General features: G+C 39.5%; 1 protein-coding gene across 10 annotated transcripts in view; it reads right to left on the bottom strand.

Moving 5' to 3' along the window:
* SGMS1 (sphingomyelin synthase 1) overlaps positions 1-19,574 on the bottom strand; it is a 255,191-nt gene that overhangs the window by 30,212 nt on the left and 205,405 nt on the right. For all 10 annotated transcript variants that reach the window (XM_081075240.1, XM_081075239.1, XM_081075242.1 and 7 more), the window contains one exon: positions 7,541-8,393. In XM_081075240.1, coding sequence (XP_080931366.1) covers positions 7,541-8,181 — 641 coding nt within the window. In that variant the 5' untranslated portion in view covers positions 8,182-8,393. The remainder of the gene's footprint in view (positions 1-7,540; positions 8,394-19,574) is intronic.

Below are 19,574 nucleotides of genomic sequence, written 5' to 3'. Positions count from 1 at the left end.
TGGAAGCAAATACCAAGAACAAAACCAAGACATCTGGCCTGAGAGCCAGAGGAGGACAGAGGTGCCATTTACTATGATGGGGATGGGAGGTCTGGGCACCAGGAGGGGGCCAAAGACTCAGCCAAGTGCTTTGTACATATTCTCTCACTCGATCCACAGAACAGCGCTGAGACACACACTATTTCATCATTCCCACTTTGTAGGGTAGGAAACTGCTACTACAGTAGTTAAGTGACTTGACAAAATTCATTCTGTTAGTAGGTGGCTGGAGGGAAAGAATGATCTTAAACGAGTAAGATTTACAGTATAACTGAATGCTTAACTGCCAGTCACCACACTGACAGGCTGGTAGGGGACAGATATGGTGACTTCTACATCAGATCACGAATAATTAGGCTGGTGATTGTTTAAGAGAAGAGGGAAAGAGATAATCCCTGGGCATGCTGGAAAATATAAGGCAAATATGAGATCATTTAACAATACACACGTACTGCATATATTATGAATAAATGAGCACCCCGAAAAATGTTAAAAGGGATGTGAACCCAAATATTACCATCAATATTTACCTCTGGCAACATGATACTGGTAAGTAACTTTTTTTCTTTTTTTACCTTTGTCTTCTTTTTGTTTACCTTTGTCTTCTAATGGCCTACTAACGACATGTTATTACTTAATTTCCTTTAGTGTTACATTAGGTTGGTGCAAAAGTAATTGCAGTTTTTGCAATTATTTTTAACCTTTTAAACCGCATTTATTCTTGCACCAACCTAAATAAAACTTAACTCATGAAAACTAATGTATTGCATCTATGTATTTTTTTTTGCTCTCTTCTCCTTATAATATTTATGGTAACTTAAAAGCCAGATTGCTAGGGTTACTGAAATTTAGGGAGCTATAGAGGACGAACCTAGTTTCCCTTCAATTCCTAAGGCTAGGCTTATATTTAGGTCTTGAAACCTAAATTGGTAAAACTTAGAAAAAGTGAAAGCAGGTAAGATCACCAATTACCTAATGCCAGAACGAGAAGTGGATACAGCTTGGGGCTGAATCTGTCACCTAGCCCATGCAGTGACTGTTCTTCCCCACTCAGAATAGTGCCCCTGGTAAAAGGAGGCAAAGCAGAGGTCACACTGTATGGGAACGGGACAGGGAAGTTCCCCAGGGAATGAAAGAAAATAGGATTTCAACCCAGGCTCTACAGCTCAGATGGACAATGGGTCAGAATTAATGGGAGAGGAGAAAACTTACTAGAAACAGAAAGGGAAAGAAGGTTGAGCACTCCTGGTCAGTGGTCTTCAGGGGAAAATCATGACGGAAGTTGGTGGCTCAGGGGATTTCCCAGACCAGTAATGAGGAGGTCCCATGTCACACGTAGGGTTACAGAACAGCAGTCAGGACAAAGCTAAGTACATTTTCTATACACTATGGTGGAACAGCAAGAGATGAAAGCTCTCAGAGGTGGCAGTTCCCTTCTGGGGCAAATGCACGTGTGTCCCGGATGGTATGTGACACATAAACCTGATTATCAAACACTTGTTTTATTCTATCTGTCCTACGGACATAGAATCGATACCACTATACCTACTAAGAAACTGTTTTTGCAGGGAATAGGTGCCTGTTATACCATGACCTAGACTGAATTTATACTGAACTGCCTTAGATCCCCAAAATATACCATGTGGGGCCTCAGGCAAGTCAATAGCTCCTCTGAGTCTTAGTTCTCCTCACTGAGAGCGAATAACACTACTTATTTTGAGGAGTGATTGGATCACATGATACAATGCATATAAAAATTTCTTGTTACTCAAATATTAGCTGGTATGGAATCTGTCACTTGAATAGGATGGTAATGATTTTTGACAACATGGATAAAAAGAAACAGAATAAAACAGACTCTGAATAAGCACATAACAGATGTGGGTACCTGTTGAAGAAGAAGAAAGGAGGAGAAGAGGTTCTCCCTGAGCTCTTATCTTGCTTTATTGCTGGAGAGGAGTATGACAGCTTATCAGCCAATTGAATAATGGGATAGATAACCCCCAATAGCTTCAAGAACATGAGGGAATTTTTGTCCTCAGGAGTTTTATACTTGCATAGAGTTCGGACCACACATCCTTTTAAAAACTGAGATGTTACAATGAGAACAAATTCCTCAGAAGATAACCTCTCTGCAGCTTTGTTTTGCTGCTGCATCTTTAGCATGTAGTCTTCAACAATTCTTGATAAGTAACTCAATGTAAAGATGCCCTGAGGCTCCATTAGAGAGCAGCCTGTGGTCCACAACATACGGTCAATTTATAATAAAATAAAACAGCCTTAAGAAAAGGCTCTTGTGGAACTTGGAAAATAAATTCTATTGAACAGGAACCGGGAGAGACCTGCTTCATATCAAATGCTTTATACCAAGAGCTTTTAAGAACTTTAGTTAATCATAACCATCAAAGACCTAAAAACAATTGAAGAAATGTTGACAATAACTGTGGTTATAAACTACCTCGGGAGGTTAGAAGAGGAAAAAGATAAGTACTTTGATTCAATCAACTTAATGTGAAAAGAAACACTGATGGAATTACAATGGGGTGAAACGAAAGATAAATGTTAGTGGAGAGGCTATCTGCTGAATAAAACAAACCTAAAATAATCAAATTAGCATCTGAGAGGGCAGTTGCCAATCAGTGCAAAATTACATCCTTGGAAACTACATTGCATTCATAAAAGAGAGCTAAGTGCTGTAGATAAACTTTCTTATGTTGGCAGACACCCACCTATCAGATAAGGCCCCCAAAGCCAGAGCATTTATCAAAGGTTAAAATACAAAATAAATCTTTTCCTAAGTGGTTCTTGAATATGAGATACATAGCGCCACCAAACATCTAAAAATCCATCCCAGTACTCTCAAGAGTGTGATCCCAGAAAAGCCACACTGGAAAACTGTATCTATTCCTTCCTGCAGGAGAAACGAAGCCCCAAGAAACAGTTCTGAATAGAGACGTGACAGCAGGTCTTACGCAGGATCTGCCAACACCATTCCCCGTCTCCAGTTCCTTCCCTTTTGGCACGGCATCAATTTTCAAAGAACCTACTCAGTGACAGTTCCACCGGTCTCTCTAGAACTCTACACAACTGTTCACTCCAGAGTGAGTCTTTTAAAATATAAATCTATTCATATCATTCTCCTCTAATGACTTGGAACAAAATACAAACTATTTAGCCATGGCTGACAATGCCCTACCTGATCCACCATCCACACCTTGCTGACTTCCTGTGTTACCACTTTCCACACAGCTCACTTTGCCAAACAGGCCTCCAGCTGTTCTCAAATAAACCTTGAGTACCCTGCAATTGCTCTATTTCCTGTCTGGCCCCAAATACCTGCATGGTGTTCACCCTCATTTGATTCAGGTGTCTGCTCAACCTCACCTCACTGAGGCACCTTGCAATCACCCTATCTAAAATACCAGCCCCTCTCTTCTATCCCCAATACTTTCTCACCCTTTCTATGCTTATTTTTCTTCATCTCCCTTATCAGTACCTGGTATGATATATTCACTTGTTTACTGCCTGTGTTAGCCTAGCCAGAATACAGGCTCCATGAGACATCAGTGGCCTCTGCTCACTGCAGCACCCCCGGGGTCTACAACAGTGCCTGGCACATAGAAGGTTGCTCAGTAAATACACACGGAATGAATGAATCAATACATTTTAAGTGAGCACTTTCTCGGTATCAGACTCTGTACAGGGCAGTGGGATATAAAGATGAATGAGGAATAGGATCTCGTCTTTTTCCTCGAGGAACTTAAAATATTGCAGCGAAGGAGACCTACAGAAGGCACACAATGGGATATGATACGAGCTTCAAGTGTTCCAGGGAAACTGTGGACTGGAGTAGCTGAGGATGATGCCGGACAGATCAAGCCAGATAATGAAGAACCCCGAGCTTCATGCTAAGGAGTTGGGCCTCCATGATAAGGAGTTTTAGCACCTATTACACTTCAATAGGTAGGAACAGAAAGCGGTGATGAATGTGCAATTAGAATGGGCAGAACTTAGCATGTGTATAAAAAAAGCTACGTTTCTAGGAAATGCCACTGCTCACCTAGGAGGAAGAAGTTGGAAGAAAACGATGATAAATCTACTTTTGGACAAGTTTGAGTTTGAGGTACTATGAGTGCCACACTAAGTCACAGTGATTTCTCTGATGGCGAGAAACCCCTTGACTTGGAAGTTCTACAATCCTGCTCCCTGGCCTTCTTCTTTGTCAGGTGTTTACAATGTCCTACTAGAGTTGAGCCACGCGTATCACACAGAGGAGCCATGTGTTAGCCATGATTTAGCCATGCATGAAAAGTCCTTACGAGGTCTGTTTAACATATTCTTTATCATGCTTTCTGAAAACAAGGGATACCTGTTTTGCAGTGAAGTCTGACACAAATGCAGAGATTTCCCAGGAATTTTTCCTAGTCAGTGGCTTGCAAGTCCAATTCTAAATGGGGAGACAATATTATTTACAATTTTAAAAATCCAGACGTTCTCAAGGTCAGGCATTACTGTTGCTTTCCACTATGCAATGTAATGGAGATCCCATGTGGATATATGTATATACAAACATATATACATACAGACATGAGGGGGAGATGTTAAGAATAAAAAGAAGCCAAAAAAGAAAAATAAATACAAAAACCAAAATTTACTTTTAACAGTAAAGGACAATTGCATACAATCTGAGGATAGACCCAAATGTCACATGTCACAGATTCAGCATTAAGGTTTCCTAGCCCCTCAAACATCTGGCTGACGGGTGTATTATTGGGGGATGTTGCCCAAATCCCAGTGATCTCATTTCTCAATAAGTCATCCTGTACAGTTTCAGCCTCTGATTCTTCTCTAAAAAGTAGAAGATACAGAAGCAAAAAGGAATAGGCTGATAGGGCCCCAAGACTCTTAAAACCAAAGTAAAATTCCCCGTTGGGATTATTGGCCGATCAGGCTTACGTCTGAGGAGTTGTGCACAGTGTGTCTCCTGAGTGGTAAGTCTCATGGTGGAGGCTGGGTAAAGGGTCAAGACTCAGAAGAGTCAAGCACAAAAGAGGGAGAGGTGAATTCTCTGTTAAACAGAATATTCCAGAACCAGAAAGATCCATTTCCCCAACATGCTGAATAAATAAAAGTCCTATACTGCAACAGGCAAATAATTAGAAACAAGGGGTCTCTGACACGAAAGAACATTTCAGTCTGCTTTACGAGAGCTAGGGAAAGGCGGTTCATCAATCCCCACTGCCTGGCACGTCAATCTGCATCTTTCTTCTTACTCCTTACATGTTTGGTGTGCCATATGCAAGGAAGAGAGGTCTCACAGAGGGAGATGGAAAACCAGGGACATGGCCCAGTAGGACAGGGGTGGGGATTACCGTGACAACACGTGGCTTCCATTCCCCACGTCCCTACCATGCCAACATGGAAGCCAGAGAGAGGACTTGACATAATCCCTACTTAGATGTATTCTGGACAAAAAAAAAATGCTCTGCAGCTAATAGTATTCAAACATAATTGGCCCATTCGATCATGTTAGAATCAAATAAAACATAGTTGTATAGAACAACAGAAATCACCTAAACTGAGAGGCCCTTTTTTTTAACCTGTGAGAAAAACTAGGCTCCCGAGATTTAGAGGTTTACTACCCACACCACCCAGCCCTGGGTTAGTTTTGTCCAAGGCACAAATTAATTGATTTATTGCTACTTAATAATTTAAATATACAAGTGAATACAGTACTGGCAATAGTACCAGTAAAATACACAAATAGAACGCTTAAAGCGAAACAGATATAAGAAAAAGTCCCTGCTGAGAGAAATATAAACAGTAATATATTTCAAAGAAATTAACCCTATGGTTAGGACCTTCCTTTATTACCATAGCAAAAATAAAATTATTTAAAAGTCACAGTTTTGTGAAATATTTGGACTCATGCATGGTATCACTTACTCAAAGTTATATTCTGGGTCAGTAAACTATTTGCTTGCATGTAAAAAATTTTATAAAAAAACAGAAAACAAACTCTCCTAAACAACACAATAACCATCAGGAAAAACACAGGAAACATAATTTAGTTGACCACGACTTTTTAAAGAAAAAATACTGGCATTTTTTTCTAACGTGTTTTTAAGAAAAGAAGTTTAGAAGTCAAAAGTTTCAAAGTCAAAGCAGAAACTGAATTAGAATGGCAGCCAAAAGAATGTGATTAATAAACTCATGAGCATCTCGTATTTCCAAAGCTTATTCCTATCTATTTAGCCTCTTAAAAAACTAAAACAAACAAAAAAAGGTCTTCTACCAAATCAAATGCAGCACAGATCATCATTCCTATTTCAAATTTAGCTTACAGTCTAGGATTGCCAAACCAGCTCCAAAATAAACACTGGCCACTTAAACAACTTCCTTTACACAAGTTATAGTTCTTTTCCTGGCAGTCAGGAACTGCTCTTATTTCCATTTGCAGATATGTAGTTTATAAGGTGAAAAACACAGTCCATGTGAACATACCCGGAAAATACTCATCATTTCTGTCAGATCATGTTCAGCAGAAACTGTCTGCATTTTGTTTTCCAGATTTAAGATGATTTTCTTAATCATCTTCAACCATACTATGGGTCATGAAACATAGAGACACTCAACACAACGAAGAAACTCAGTTCCTTAACAAGCCAGTTTCCAACTCCTATGCATGGAAGCCATAAAGACGTTCTGATAATAGCAAAACCAGACATCAATGAAGAGGGAAACGTAGGTGCTTAGTTTGTTACAGGCAACCCAAGCAAACAGCTTGCCTGAGGGGAACTGTGTTGAGTTTAGAGCTAGGGACATGAAAGCCACTTTAGATCCACCTGAAACTAAAAGATGGTGCCTATTTAAAATCCAGAGAAACTTGAATGGAATAGCCACACACTGCTTTTAGTTGCCACACACTCCAGAAGAGCCATGCAGGTTCATCTGTATTCCACCTATCTAAACAAAGTCATTCCTTGAGAATGTCCTTGTCCCAAAGCCCAAGCCACTCTGGAATAGCTGTTCTGAATTCTATGTGTGAAACCTCTTTAGACACACATTACGAAGGTTCCAGAGGTCTGCTTCTGTGTGGGAAAAGCTATACTGTACAGCCATTCACGGTGCTTAGACCACCTGTCAACAATTTGTTTCATGAGATAATAACACCAAGATTGGATAATTTGTCTGTGGTTCAATAGCTTGCACCCTCTGAAGGTGTCTGTAGGTGTTCTCTCCTGTGACATTAAAACAGAAGAACAGCATCTCGAACAATTCTATTCACCATTCTGTACAAACCTTGTAGAAAGAAGGCAATAAACACGGCCTGTTCTTAAAACTGCCAGAGCTTTCGTTGGGTATGTGGCTTCAAAAAGGTGTGGGAGATAACATGCTTTGTCTCCACTGCTTGACACATTTCATTTCCAAATAATGACTATAAGACATCTGCAGTGCAAACCCCTCAATCCCTGAACCTGAGCATTTCTGCTTTACTTACTTGTATTTTAAGAGCAGCCACTGAATTAACCAGAGTCCCACAAGGATCATGCCGTTAATTTCACAAATAGAAAAGGCCCACTGCACCCGGTTAAAATGGTCAAAAAATGTGTCCGGTAGTGGAGGCTGCACCTCCTTAGGAGGCACTCGTTCATGGACGACCGAGATCATCACTGTGGTGAGGACAAAACAGGAAAGTGCATAAAGAAAGGCCAGAATCGTTTTGCCCCACTCCATGGGGTACTGGGAGCGCTCCGGTTCGGGCATGGGGATCTTTATCATCTCCTTCCTATAGCCATTTGGCATCCCGTTGGGTTTGACCTTGATGCTGAAACTGCTGTCCGGGGTGGTGACATCTGTGCCAATGCTGAGGTGCCCGTTGGCATGGCCATTCTTGTGTGCTTCCAGATGGCGCTCCATTTTCAGGGTCTCTATCATGTCCAAGAGACGCTGCCCGTTGTCGGAGGAGACTCGGCACAAGGGGGGTTTTGTGAAATCCTCTTGGGTTAGGTTGATCAAGTCCCGGCCTGTGAAATGTTCCAGAGGCTCACAGTATTCTGGCATAGCATTCTCCAGCAGCCAGTCTGCCACCGTGCTGGGTGACCAATAGCCCACTTCCTTCATTGTACTGGCAGACGACATGCAGTCCTCAGCTTGCGCTCAGCGGGTCAGCAGTCACGGTTCCTACAGGGCAGGACGCGGGCGCGCCACAGCACATTCATCCCGTCAGGCCTCATGACAAGAGACTGGGTGGCAAGACGGTCGGGGCAGTTTTTAAAACACCTCATGTAGCTGTCCAGGCTCCTGAGGACCTGAGCATCTATTCACCTCATTTTTGAACCAGATTCTTCCTTCTGCAGAGGCAAGAGAAAAAGACAAGCTATTGGGACTTCCAAAACAATGCCCCCTGCCCCAAATGCACAAACTTAATATTAATAAGGAAGATGGAAAACCGGTTATTGAGAAGTCCATCGTTTTCAAACATGTATTCTGACTTGAAGGGACCACGGATTCACTGGTTAGTCTTCCTGGAGAGGGCTTTAAATGGACCTAACAATAAACAGTGTCAAAGGGGAAATGTTTTACAGCCTCTCCAATGGTGTATTTTCTAAGAAATATTTCAGAAGTGCTTTGCACACTGCTCCGTATGAATCAACGATTCTCTTTGCACTTACACGCTTCCTGAGATAATATTCCTGAAAGAATGTGGCAATTCTGCTTAACCTTTTATTGTATCTGGCGAAGAAATGTTTTTAAAATGTATATAACACACAATAACTTAGTAGATATCACAGAAATGTTGAGCTTAAGGATCATCTGATCCAACAATTTTATATTCTTTCACACAAATCAATGAATCCCTTTTCCCAAATGTGCCTGGACCCTAAATCTATGACAGAGTAATAAACGCTGTTGCCTGAGTGGAAACACAGGTGGAGCAAAAGGCCAGAGTCCTCCCTGCTCTGATGACCTTTCTACCCCCAGCCCCTAGGGTGTTTCGTGAAATCCCACCATGTAAAAATTAATGATGTGACCCAACTCCCTCATTTATAAATGAGGAAACTAAGTTCCAGAAAGTTGCAGCTTGCATCAAAGAGCTTTAAGTTAAGGTTCTGAGTCCTAGTTCAGTGTATTATTCATTAAAATACTTAACCAGTATTAGTATGGGGGAACAGACAAATAAGCTCCTCTTAACTGATACTTTTTAAAATAGAAAAAAATCAAATGGTAGGAAACAATATAGGCCAACACACACACACACACACACACACACACACACACACACACACACACACACACACACGGGCATTGTAAGCCTCCATCCAAATGAAGGAACACTAATCTTGCAAAGGCAAGTTCATCAGAGAGCCAGAGGAACTCTTAAGAGACGGCCAGAGAAGTAAATGGCTTCCCTTAATAACTAGGGCAACAAAATTGTTCCCTCCTCAAGAATCCCTGTGCTTACCCCCATCTTGGAATTCTCTGTTTACTCCTCTTCAACAAGTCTAGGCTCTTTCCTTAGTCTTCTAGGCCCTTCTCTGCAAAGCCTTTCCTGACTACTCTACTTTACAATCCTTTCCCCCTCCCTGATTTCCTACATCACTAGTATCTGCGACACATAATGCAATTTAACTGTTTTGTACGCATGGCGTGGTAGAAGGAACACAGACAGTGTGAGTCAGGGAGCCTGCAGTTGGGACCCAACTTAGGTAGTTCCCTTCTTGACAAGGTCCTTTAACCTCTCCAAGCATCGGTTTCCTTTGGAAAATAGGATTAACAACTACCTTACCTATCTTCATAAGGATTGCTACTACTGTGACAATCCAATCATGTAAAAGGAATGAAAGACATTAATTACTCCAAGAAATATGTCTTGTTGTTTCCATAATGTCCTGCTTCCTTTCTCACGCCCAACTGGGCCCGTAGTGACATGTCATAAATATTTACCGATGCAGCCACTTCCAAATGGCATTTTCAAAAGCCCAATTATTCTGATACAGATGAGTAAAAACAACCTTCCAAATTTCACAAGAAAACCACCCTTTATTTTTCAAGCAAGTTTTGAAGCTTGAAAATAAAGTTATACCTGCTGTTATCCTGAAGCTGACGCTGTAATGGTACAAAGGGAGAAAGCTCATTTTTATGCAAGTAAATTGTTAGATGGCTATTCAGTACTTCAAAGGCCACTGCTAAGAGAGGTAAGGACTTAGCCCAGCTGTAGAAGGCGAGGTGAGACTCTCCCCTGGACGCACACACTCCATTCAGAATACACTGTGGCATTTCTGAAAAGGGAGAGGCGAGGTGTTTTCACATCTAGACCCAGAAGACTATACATTAGACTGGGCTCAGAAAACAGCTACCGTCACCATCACGCAGAAAAGCCATGCTGAATCCATTCCTGGGAGAATGTTAAGAAATAATGCATAGCTCAAATCATGAGATGTATTTCTCAGAACTGGAAGAAGTAATAGAAGAGTAATAACTGTACATAAACTCTTTATTAAAACACCACAGAATATGAGAGACCGAAGAGGTGTTGGAACTCTCGTTCAGCTGTAATTTTTAGATATAAGTAAACTAAAGTCCAGTGAGATTGTGATTTGTCTGAAGTCTCCTACACAGCAAAGAGCTGGCCCTGGGGCTAGTTGGTCAGGGCTCTTCCACTGCAAATATTCAATGGCCTCACAGATTTGAGCATATATATAAAGGAGAGTCTAAAAAAGCCTTTTAAAAAGTGATGGAATCCTATAGAATAAAGAGCAGAAACAACAGCATATTCATTATAGATTCTACTCAACATGGTTTCCTATTGGCCCTCAACTAAATAAAAAATAAATCTGCCAAATATGATTTGGCTCAAATTCTTAAAATAGATATTTTAGTCTTTAATATTATAAACACCATCAGATAATATGCCATGACACGCTACAAACTATTTACAGTTAAATTATCAAAGCCAGATCTCCAACAGAAAAACTAATTAAAGCTATTATCCTGGTAATGAAAGAAACATTAACCAAGTACAATCACTAAACAAATCTTTTCTGAATATTTGTTTATCCTTAAATAAAAATCTATTATATTATCTTATCTGGCATTGTCTAGAAATAAGACGTTGTGTAAGCAAAAAGCCACCATATGAATTATACACTGAACACCAATTTTCAAGAATTAGAATACCATGAAATACATAATATTATACAATTATCCATGGAGTAATTGCTCAGAAAATCTGAGTTCTAATGCTTGCTGTGTCATTAACTTGTACTCTAAACCTAATGCCTCAGTTTCCTATAATGAATAATTTATTCCATCCACTGGATGGAACTAGTTAAGGGAATTTACATGGACCTGACAATGCTTTCGAAAACATAAAGCAGTGCATAAAATGGAAAACATTATTATACTGAGTGCAATTTATTCTTCTTTGAAGATTCAGTGGACTTTTAAAATGAGTGTTATGAAATTAAAAACTGGATTTTTCTTATTTTTTTTTATGGCACGTTGGATTCCAAGACTGAACAAACATAGCTGGGTTGTCAATGAAGAAACCAAGGGGAAGTCCAGATGTTTCTAAATGATGATAATGGCAAATGAGAGAAGGAAGGTGTGCGTGCAGAAGTACAAGTTCATGCATCAAATCTCTAAAAACAACTGCCAAAGTGACGTGGGTATATATGCATGATTTCCCTCTACTAGCTTGTGTAAGAAACTTAATGTGAGATCAAAATTTGGTGAGCATGTAATGTTTTGCTCCGACTTGATCATAGAAAACTACCTGTGGTTACCCTGTTAAAGAGCAATGCAAATCAAGAAATGATTATGAAAGAGACGAATGCCTTTTTATAAATACTTCAAGTCCAGATGAAGGCCTTTACATCTACTAGAACTTTCCATAAAAGTCAGTAATAACCTAATGGACCATTTAGGGCAATGAGGTAGGTATTTAATTCTTCTCTAACTCAATTTGGATAGCTCCTGAATGTTTTTCTCCAAACCAGTCTAATTAGCTATAGATTTCATTTTGTTATTTAACATTTAAAGAGTTAAATAGGCAGAATTCATTAAACTGTTCTTTATGTGAAGAAAAAATGGCTAGAATAACAACCACACAGTCTCAGCTGAAGGACCTACATTTTTATTTCAATCTACACAGTTGGGGAAATTTTAGATTACTTTTGATGCCTTAACCTTTAAATTGTCCTTTATTTTAAATTGCTGTTGCATGCAGCACTCACAATTTTAACTCTGGTTAGCAAGTAAAATCAGCCCTTATGACACAGCATCTTGAACTAAGTATACGCTGACCTGTTTTGTTTAGATATAAGAAATAAGAGTGTGCTGAAGTGCACATACGTGCTTTTCAGTCCACTTCGGCTGTTAGACTTCAGGCTGATGAAAGAACCTCGTATGATGACATCTTTTGGTCTCCTCCATGCCTTGTTTATTTAATGATGTTTGAGATTTAGATTTCGCAATATCTGAAATGTATTCTTTCTTAGTAATTGCCCTATAACTTTCCCAACTGATAGCCTCCCTTTTTATGCCTTCCTCCCAAAATGACCCATTCCAATGTAGCAAGTCTCAGTGTTCCAGAGAAAAATAGATAATTTTGGGCCGACAAAATTAGTAGATATGACATTGACAAGAAACCAGCCACTTCAATTGTATACTATAAATCAAGATTCTAGCTGTTCTCTTATAATATGAAACACAAAACTGTCTCATCCTTTTCATGGAAAGTCTTACACCAGCAAGACTAATTAGCTAATGCCATTTCCCATAACCTGAGCCTCCATTTGAGTCATTCTGTGATGGAATGTAAATATTAATTAACCAGAAAATTCAAAGAATCATTTACTATGGCAAAAAACTAGAAACAACCTAAAAGTTCTATAGTGAGAATTCATTAAACACATCATTATACAACACAATATTCACATCCACTAGAGATCGAATGGAGACAGGAAAAGAAAACATTTTGTAAACACACATGTATTACAAATATCTATAGGAAAAAAGTACAGACGGTGTATATCAAAGACTTCTGTTACCATTGGGTGATACAATTATAAAATAATTTCCTGTCTTATTTTTTCCAGTATTTTCTAAATTCTCTGATAAACACGTATTTTGTCTTTGGATAAGAAAAGGTATATTTGTCTTTTAAGCACATGCTATGTTTTTAAACACAGGCTGCACTGTACAATTAAAAACTGATGCTCCCTACATTAGCTTTCCTTTAAATATGAAGTGGACTTACAGATTTCTCTACATAACTGGAACCTTTGCCCTCTGTGTATAATTAGGTTCCCAAATCCTTTGTATTCCCAAAACTAACGGTCCTAGAAGATGACCCAAACCACCAACAAAGATAAAGTTGAAATCTGAACCTAATTACATAAAGAAATTCCAGGCTCAGATATTTCCCATCATCACAGAGAGAGAACAAACCATCAGAATTACAGCTGTTCTATCATCTACATTTTCTTCAATATCCATCTACCCAGTCTACTGCTAAATGTAAAAGAACAATTTGAAAACTTTGCCTTGTTGTCATTACAATAAGGAAAACTTTGCAGAGCCCTAACGACAACTAATCACTATAGTTTTCCCCTGGGGTTCATTCTTCGAACCCAACTACCAAAACTCTGAAGATGATCTACTCATGTTCCCACTCAACTGATTAACTGCCTCTCTAAGTCTGAAACCAGCCAAGCCAGTTTAATATTCATCTAGTTAATCTGTAATCCTTGGACACAGACTCACTCTAGCAGCACTCAAGAATGTTAGGACATAATCAATGTTTCCAAAATCTGTTGGCTTTTACACCCAGCTGATTTGTACAGTGGTGATCTCATCTGTCCCGAGAAGACTGGGAAAGGCTAACACAGGCTCTTTATTTCCATTACACTCCATTCCATTCCTTTCCTTTGTTTCCAGACTGCTTTTTAAAAATGAGACCTAAAATCCTTCTACTTTATGCTCGTTCAGCAAGAAGAACAAAATTGTGTGTGCCTCTGATTCTATCATACAAGTACATCAGGGCTATGAAAAAAGTCAAATGGCTTAGAAAAAGGATGAGGCCATGCTTTACTATCCTCTCTCTGTTTTTAAGAAACTTCAATGCAGTTTTTAAAAGCATATTGGCAGTCTGGCTTACCTAAACTGCCTCAGTTTACTTATTTGTAAAGTAAAAGTAATCCTGCATTCCTGCAATAAGGATTAGAAATCTGACACGACATTTAGTACATGTATCACAGGAGCTTTTCAAGGCATCTATGAGGGAAAAAGTCGAGGTCCTTTCTTTCCTCCTCTTTTTCCTGCAGAGAATCCAATAGTGGTCAGTCAAGAGATTGGGGTCGGGGGTAGGAGTGGAGGCTAGAAGTTGGGGATGGTGACAGAGCCAGCATCAGAGGAGTCACCCTGCCCCCACCACTCCTTAGTCTTGCCTCACCCCTGTCTCCTCTCACACCCCCAGAATAAGCTGTCTAGGAAAGTCATTCCACCAGGTTCTCAACTTCAGATGCCCTGAGGGACGGGGCAAGTGTAGCCCAGCTGGGTTGCAGAGAATAGGGAATGGAGAGGACCATGCACACAGAATAGGGAAAACCTCACCCAATGGAGTTTAAAGTTAATTTTTTAAAATGGCAAAAACAGACAAAACAAATGCAAACTGAATCTGACCCACACTATGGCCACTTGGAGATCTGTCTCTCACTCCCTCATCTATTATATCTAACTGGCCACTAATTTCTGCAGATTCCACCTTGAAGGTGCTCTCAGATGCACTCCCCTTTTCCTATGGCCCATTTCCTTCTGCTTCAGTTTCTGCCTCCAGTCTGGCTCAATAGCAACACACCTCCATTCTGCTATCTAATGGGTCTTTATGTATACAATGTGATCTCCTCACTTCAGGCTTAAGACCTTTGATGGTTCCCACTGATCTCTGGACAATGATCAGACTCCTTAGCTTAGCAGCACGGCCTTCCATGATCCAGCCTACTTCTTTACCTTTACCTTTCATACAAGCACTGTGTTATACATATCCTCAACTGTAATAGTTTCCTTCACATACCATTCATTGCACAAAGCTTCGCGAGACGTTCTTTCTGTCTAGAATATCCTTCCTACCTTGTATTTTTGTACTTTTAGAATTGCCACCTTCAGAAAGCCCAGCCTCACTTGGAATCTTGAGACCCTAACACACACTACACACTTTGTTGAACACACGAATAAATAAGAATGCAAAAGGAGATGGCTTCTAATTCCATAACACGGCTCCAGTGATGTGTCTTTATACATCAAGCATATAAAAAACCTACACAAATGTAACTCCTATATTTTAATACCACAAACCATTTCAAAATAAAGAGAGGGAACTTCCCATGTATCAAAAGAGAAATCTCAAAGCCAGAGTGGAAAATATCAAGCTAACACACATAGTCGAGAGGGATGGATAACCAGCCTTGGGCCCCAGCAGCCAGGAGGTGGGTTTTTAAGATTCAGAACGGGGCAGAGGATGTGGCCTGAGGCCAGATCCAAGCAGGGAGTAGGAAGAAAGACCTTTGCCTTGAATAAAGCAAGGATCCCTGTAAGACTAGAAAAATTGGACCTATGAAATTAGCATACGATAATGCAGACTCCAAATTTACAGTACCTGCATGGTGTGGGATTTCCAAGCCAAACAATGCAAACACAAGAGAGAATAAATGCAAAATAGTGGCTTAGAAACCTTTCAACAATCAAGAGTTCACAGGACTCCCATGAAAAAAGTAATCTCTATTGAGGATGAACAAACAATTGAAATTATAAACCGCATGAGGAAATAATCCACCTTGAGGAAGATTTGACAAGTGTGACAACAAGAAGCACTAAGTTTGAAGAGGCTGTGGAATGGGCACATAAAAGAGGCAAACAAAAAAATTGAGACCATAATGAAAGAAAAAGATAGGTTTTTTTAAAAAAGAAAAAGGACAAGTGTGTTAAAATAAGGTACAGAAAAATCCCAGTTTCTCTCTTTTGCCTGCAACCAGCTGATACCTCAGGAGCAAAGGCACGAGAAGGCAAAGGTTAAAGGAGGTCGAAAAGGAAGAGAAATCAGCAAAAATGTAAAGTATATAAGTTTAAAGGCAATTGACAGGATTTTTTCAAATCTCAAAAACTCACCCGTATATTCTTTTATGGGGGGGTGGGGGGTAGGAAGAGGGGAACAGAAAACCGAAGCCAGTCAATCAAAAGATGAACCATTTCAAAAAAGATGTCTAATTAAACATGAGTTAGTTTCCATTATTTTTCAAAACTGCCCTGAAATGATAGTACAGGGATTAACAACAAACAAAAAAAGGCAAAGCGAATTAGGAAGAGGAAACAGAAGCATCTCAATTTAGGAAGTTGGGGAGCAGATGGACTAGTGGTTACTAACTCAGCAGACCCAAGAAAACAACCCTGAGCCAGGAAGGAGGAAAAATGAGAAGTGTTCCGATTTGCATCACAGAAGCCTTAAAAGGATGAGGAATTGGTGGCACAGGTAGGTACTTTACAAAATGGGGGTGAAAGGGGGGGCTAAAAATAGAAGGGTTGGTAGAAAGAAGTTACCTCCTGGTTTTCATTTTGCAAGGCTGAACAACCGCCTCTCCCAAACACCAGAGAAGACTGGAAGTTTATTCTCTGGAAAAGGGAAATGGAGAGTGTCTAGACTAGGGGATAGCACACAGTGTAAAACACAGGCATTATACTAAAAACAAGGAATTAAATAAAAGTTGCAAACAGATGTTAAGCTGGATGTCCTCTTGCCCTGTATCTTAACAGACACTCCCCCCGACCCCCCTCCAGAATACTGGGAGCCAGGATGACAACTTCCAGGTAAATAACCAGATACACCTTTTCGGGGAACCCCTGACATTTTAAGATAAGAGACCTAAGAACACTGATCATCTAGTACTGAAATCACATGAACAAGCTCCATTCATGCAAAGACGACCAAACAGCATTTTCAGTGCCTCCTTTAACATAAGAATGGACAGCTAAAAATCATAGACATTTCAAAAACTTCTAACAAGACAGATCAAAACAAAAAATAACAAATAAGAACTTGGAAGAAACAGTAAGTAGGGAATTGATAACGTTAAAAAACTATTGTTAACATTCTCAGAGATAATCAAATAAGAACAAAAAATTCAGAGTGTTAAAAAGAAAGCTCCTGGAAATTCATGCTAAATATGAAAAACTAAATAGAAACAATAGAAACCAAAGTTGAAAAAAATCAGAAAGCAGAACAAGAAAGATTGAAAACTGAGAGAAAAGGTCAGAACATTTAAAAAGTAATCTAGGAAGTTCAATATGTGAATAGTAGGAGCTCAAGAAAGAGCACATTAAAAAAAAAACAGAGGGAAGTTATAATCTAAGAAAATCGTTCAAGAAAATTTCTTAGAACTCAAGGGGACATAAATTGCCCAAATGAAAGGGTTCAACAAGTGTCCAAGAACAATGGCTGAAAATACAAAATATGTTTCTGCTATTATTATTCTGTATTAATTATTTTAAAGGAAAAGAGAAAAAGAAATCTTGAAGAACGCTCTAGCTCCCATCCTGCTTTTCACCATCCTCAATATGTTCTCCTCCATCTTCCCCAGACCGCAGCTTGCAATTTCTATCCTTGAAATTCCTTACTGGTATTTCTGTCCCTAATCAGAAGAGCCACTGGGGGCTGAAAGCACGAAGACACTGTTCTTGGTATTGAAGAGTAGTTGTTAGGTATAAGGATTATTTTGAACTGAAGGCACTGAGAAGAAGCAGACACAAGAAAAGCTCTCTGCCCTTACCTCTTTGCCTAAAAGCAGGCCATAAATTTGTAAAAGCATTCCCCTTTCCCTCTCTACCAGGAAGGGCAGCAATTAAATCGCTGGAGACTGCTTTAGACTCTTCCTAGCCCAGAGGTGACATTAGAGGAATCTCACAAACCTTGCTAACGCTAGCCTTTTTCTACCATGAGTCTTTCCATATATTTGCCTTCCCACATTTGTTGCCCCTAGCAGCTTAAAGTCCTTTTACTTTGTCTTTCTCTAAAAACTTGTTTGTTTAAGATTCTGTATAAACAAGATCTTAACCATTCCTTTGAGTTATTCATGGCTAAGTGCTCCCATGTGTATGTTCCATACATGCTAATAAACTTGTTTTTCTCTGTTAATTTGGCTTTTGTCAGTCTAATCTATGGAGCCCCAGCCAGAAAACCTAAAAGGAGTAGAGGAAAAATATTTTTTTTCCCTCCCTAACGTATCTACAAGAATTTTGATTGTATTTTTGGTCAACCTATTGTGGTAGGTGATGCCTCTTTAATACTATATAAACAATGAGGATAATAGTGCCATAAAGTTTAGATACATTTTATATACAGTAACCATTACCCCTGATTTCCTAAGGTGGTTCAGATTTCAAACATATTTCCTTTGTCTCATATGCCATCAAAATGTCCTAGAAAATTTGATATTTCAGTTTCTAATCTACTTTTCTCCCAGAACGCAATAGTTAGAAATTATTAGATGTGTGCTGATGATTTTACACAGAAGGGTGACCACTTTCAAAAATGTACGCATTTTGGAAGACTGATTGGGGCCCCAATCATCACACATAACAATAAAATGCAACTAATTTAAAGTTTACCTTTGGTGTTTCAATTGAGGAGTGCCTCGTTTTGTTAGCAGACTGAAAGAAACACAATTTCTCGATTAATATGAAATAAAAAGTCTTATTTACAGTGAAGTAAGTTTTTATAGTCCATTAAGGACTAGAAATACCCATTTAGCTGAGTAACCACAGCTTTTGCATTTCAGGGAGAAAAAGTCTACCAAATTCTTCTAAACCTGCGCTTACAGAAATAAATTGAACTCACTGAGGTAAAGGAAAGCTAATTTAAGGCACATGCCCCTGAAGGCTAACACCATGTTTCAAAATAAGCAACAGCTCATAGGCTCACGTAGAGAAATCAAATTCAAGTCTATATCCCAAAATAAAATTCTAACACTTACTTCATAGGTAGACAACTTCAAACTATTTTCAGACCAGAGAGCATCCAAAGGGGTAAATTCTAAGTTGATGGCACTTAAACGTGCGTCCTCCGGGCAATCCTTGCCTTGAAGGCACGCTCCCTGTTCTCTCACTGTGTTCTTTTCTTCTCCCATAAATGGCTCCCCCACCTCCTTCCCCGGGATTCCTTCTCCTGGTCTCCTGACAGAAACAGAATCAAGGATTTCAAGGAAGGCAAGTGTAGGTCTCCTCTATCTCTGTCTCCACACTCAAAAAGATGCATTAAGTATGTTTGATATTCTTTTTTCCTGACAGCAATTTTGCTCATTCTTAAAAATGTGTATTCATCAACTTTTCTCCAGTCACCACTGAGAATGGCTTCTTGGTTCTAACTATCTGATATTTTCCCGTACTTCCGGGGCCCATCTTTACAGAGCTTCTTTATCAATTGACAGATGGTTGATAGCACCGAAGCTCAGCTGCCTAGAAGAGATGATGATCCTTATCCA

This window comes from Rhinolophus hipposideros, assembly GCF_964194185.1.
Source record: "Rhinolophus hipposideros genome assembly, chromosome: 15".
NCBI lineage: Eukaryota > Metazoa > Chordata > Mammalia > Chiroptera > Rhinolophidae > Rhinolophus > Rhinolophus hipposideros.
The sequence above is the reverse complement of the archived record's forward strand: the minus strand, read 5'-3'. Positions and strand labels throughout refer to the sequence as shown.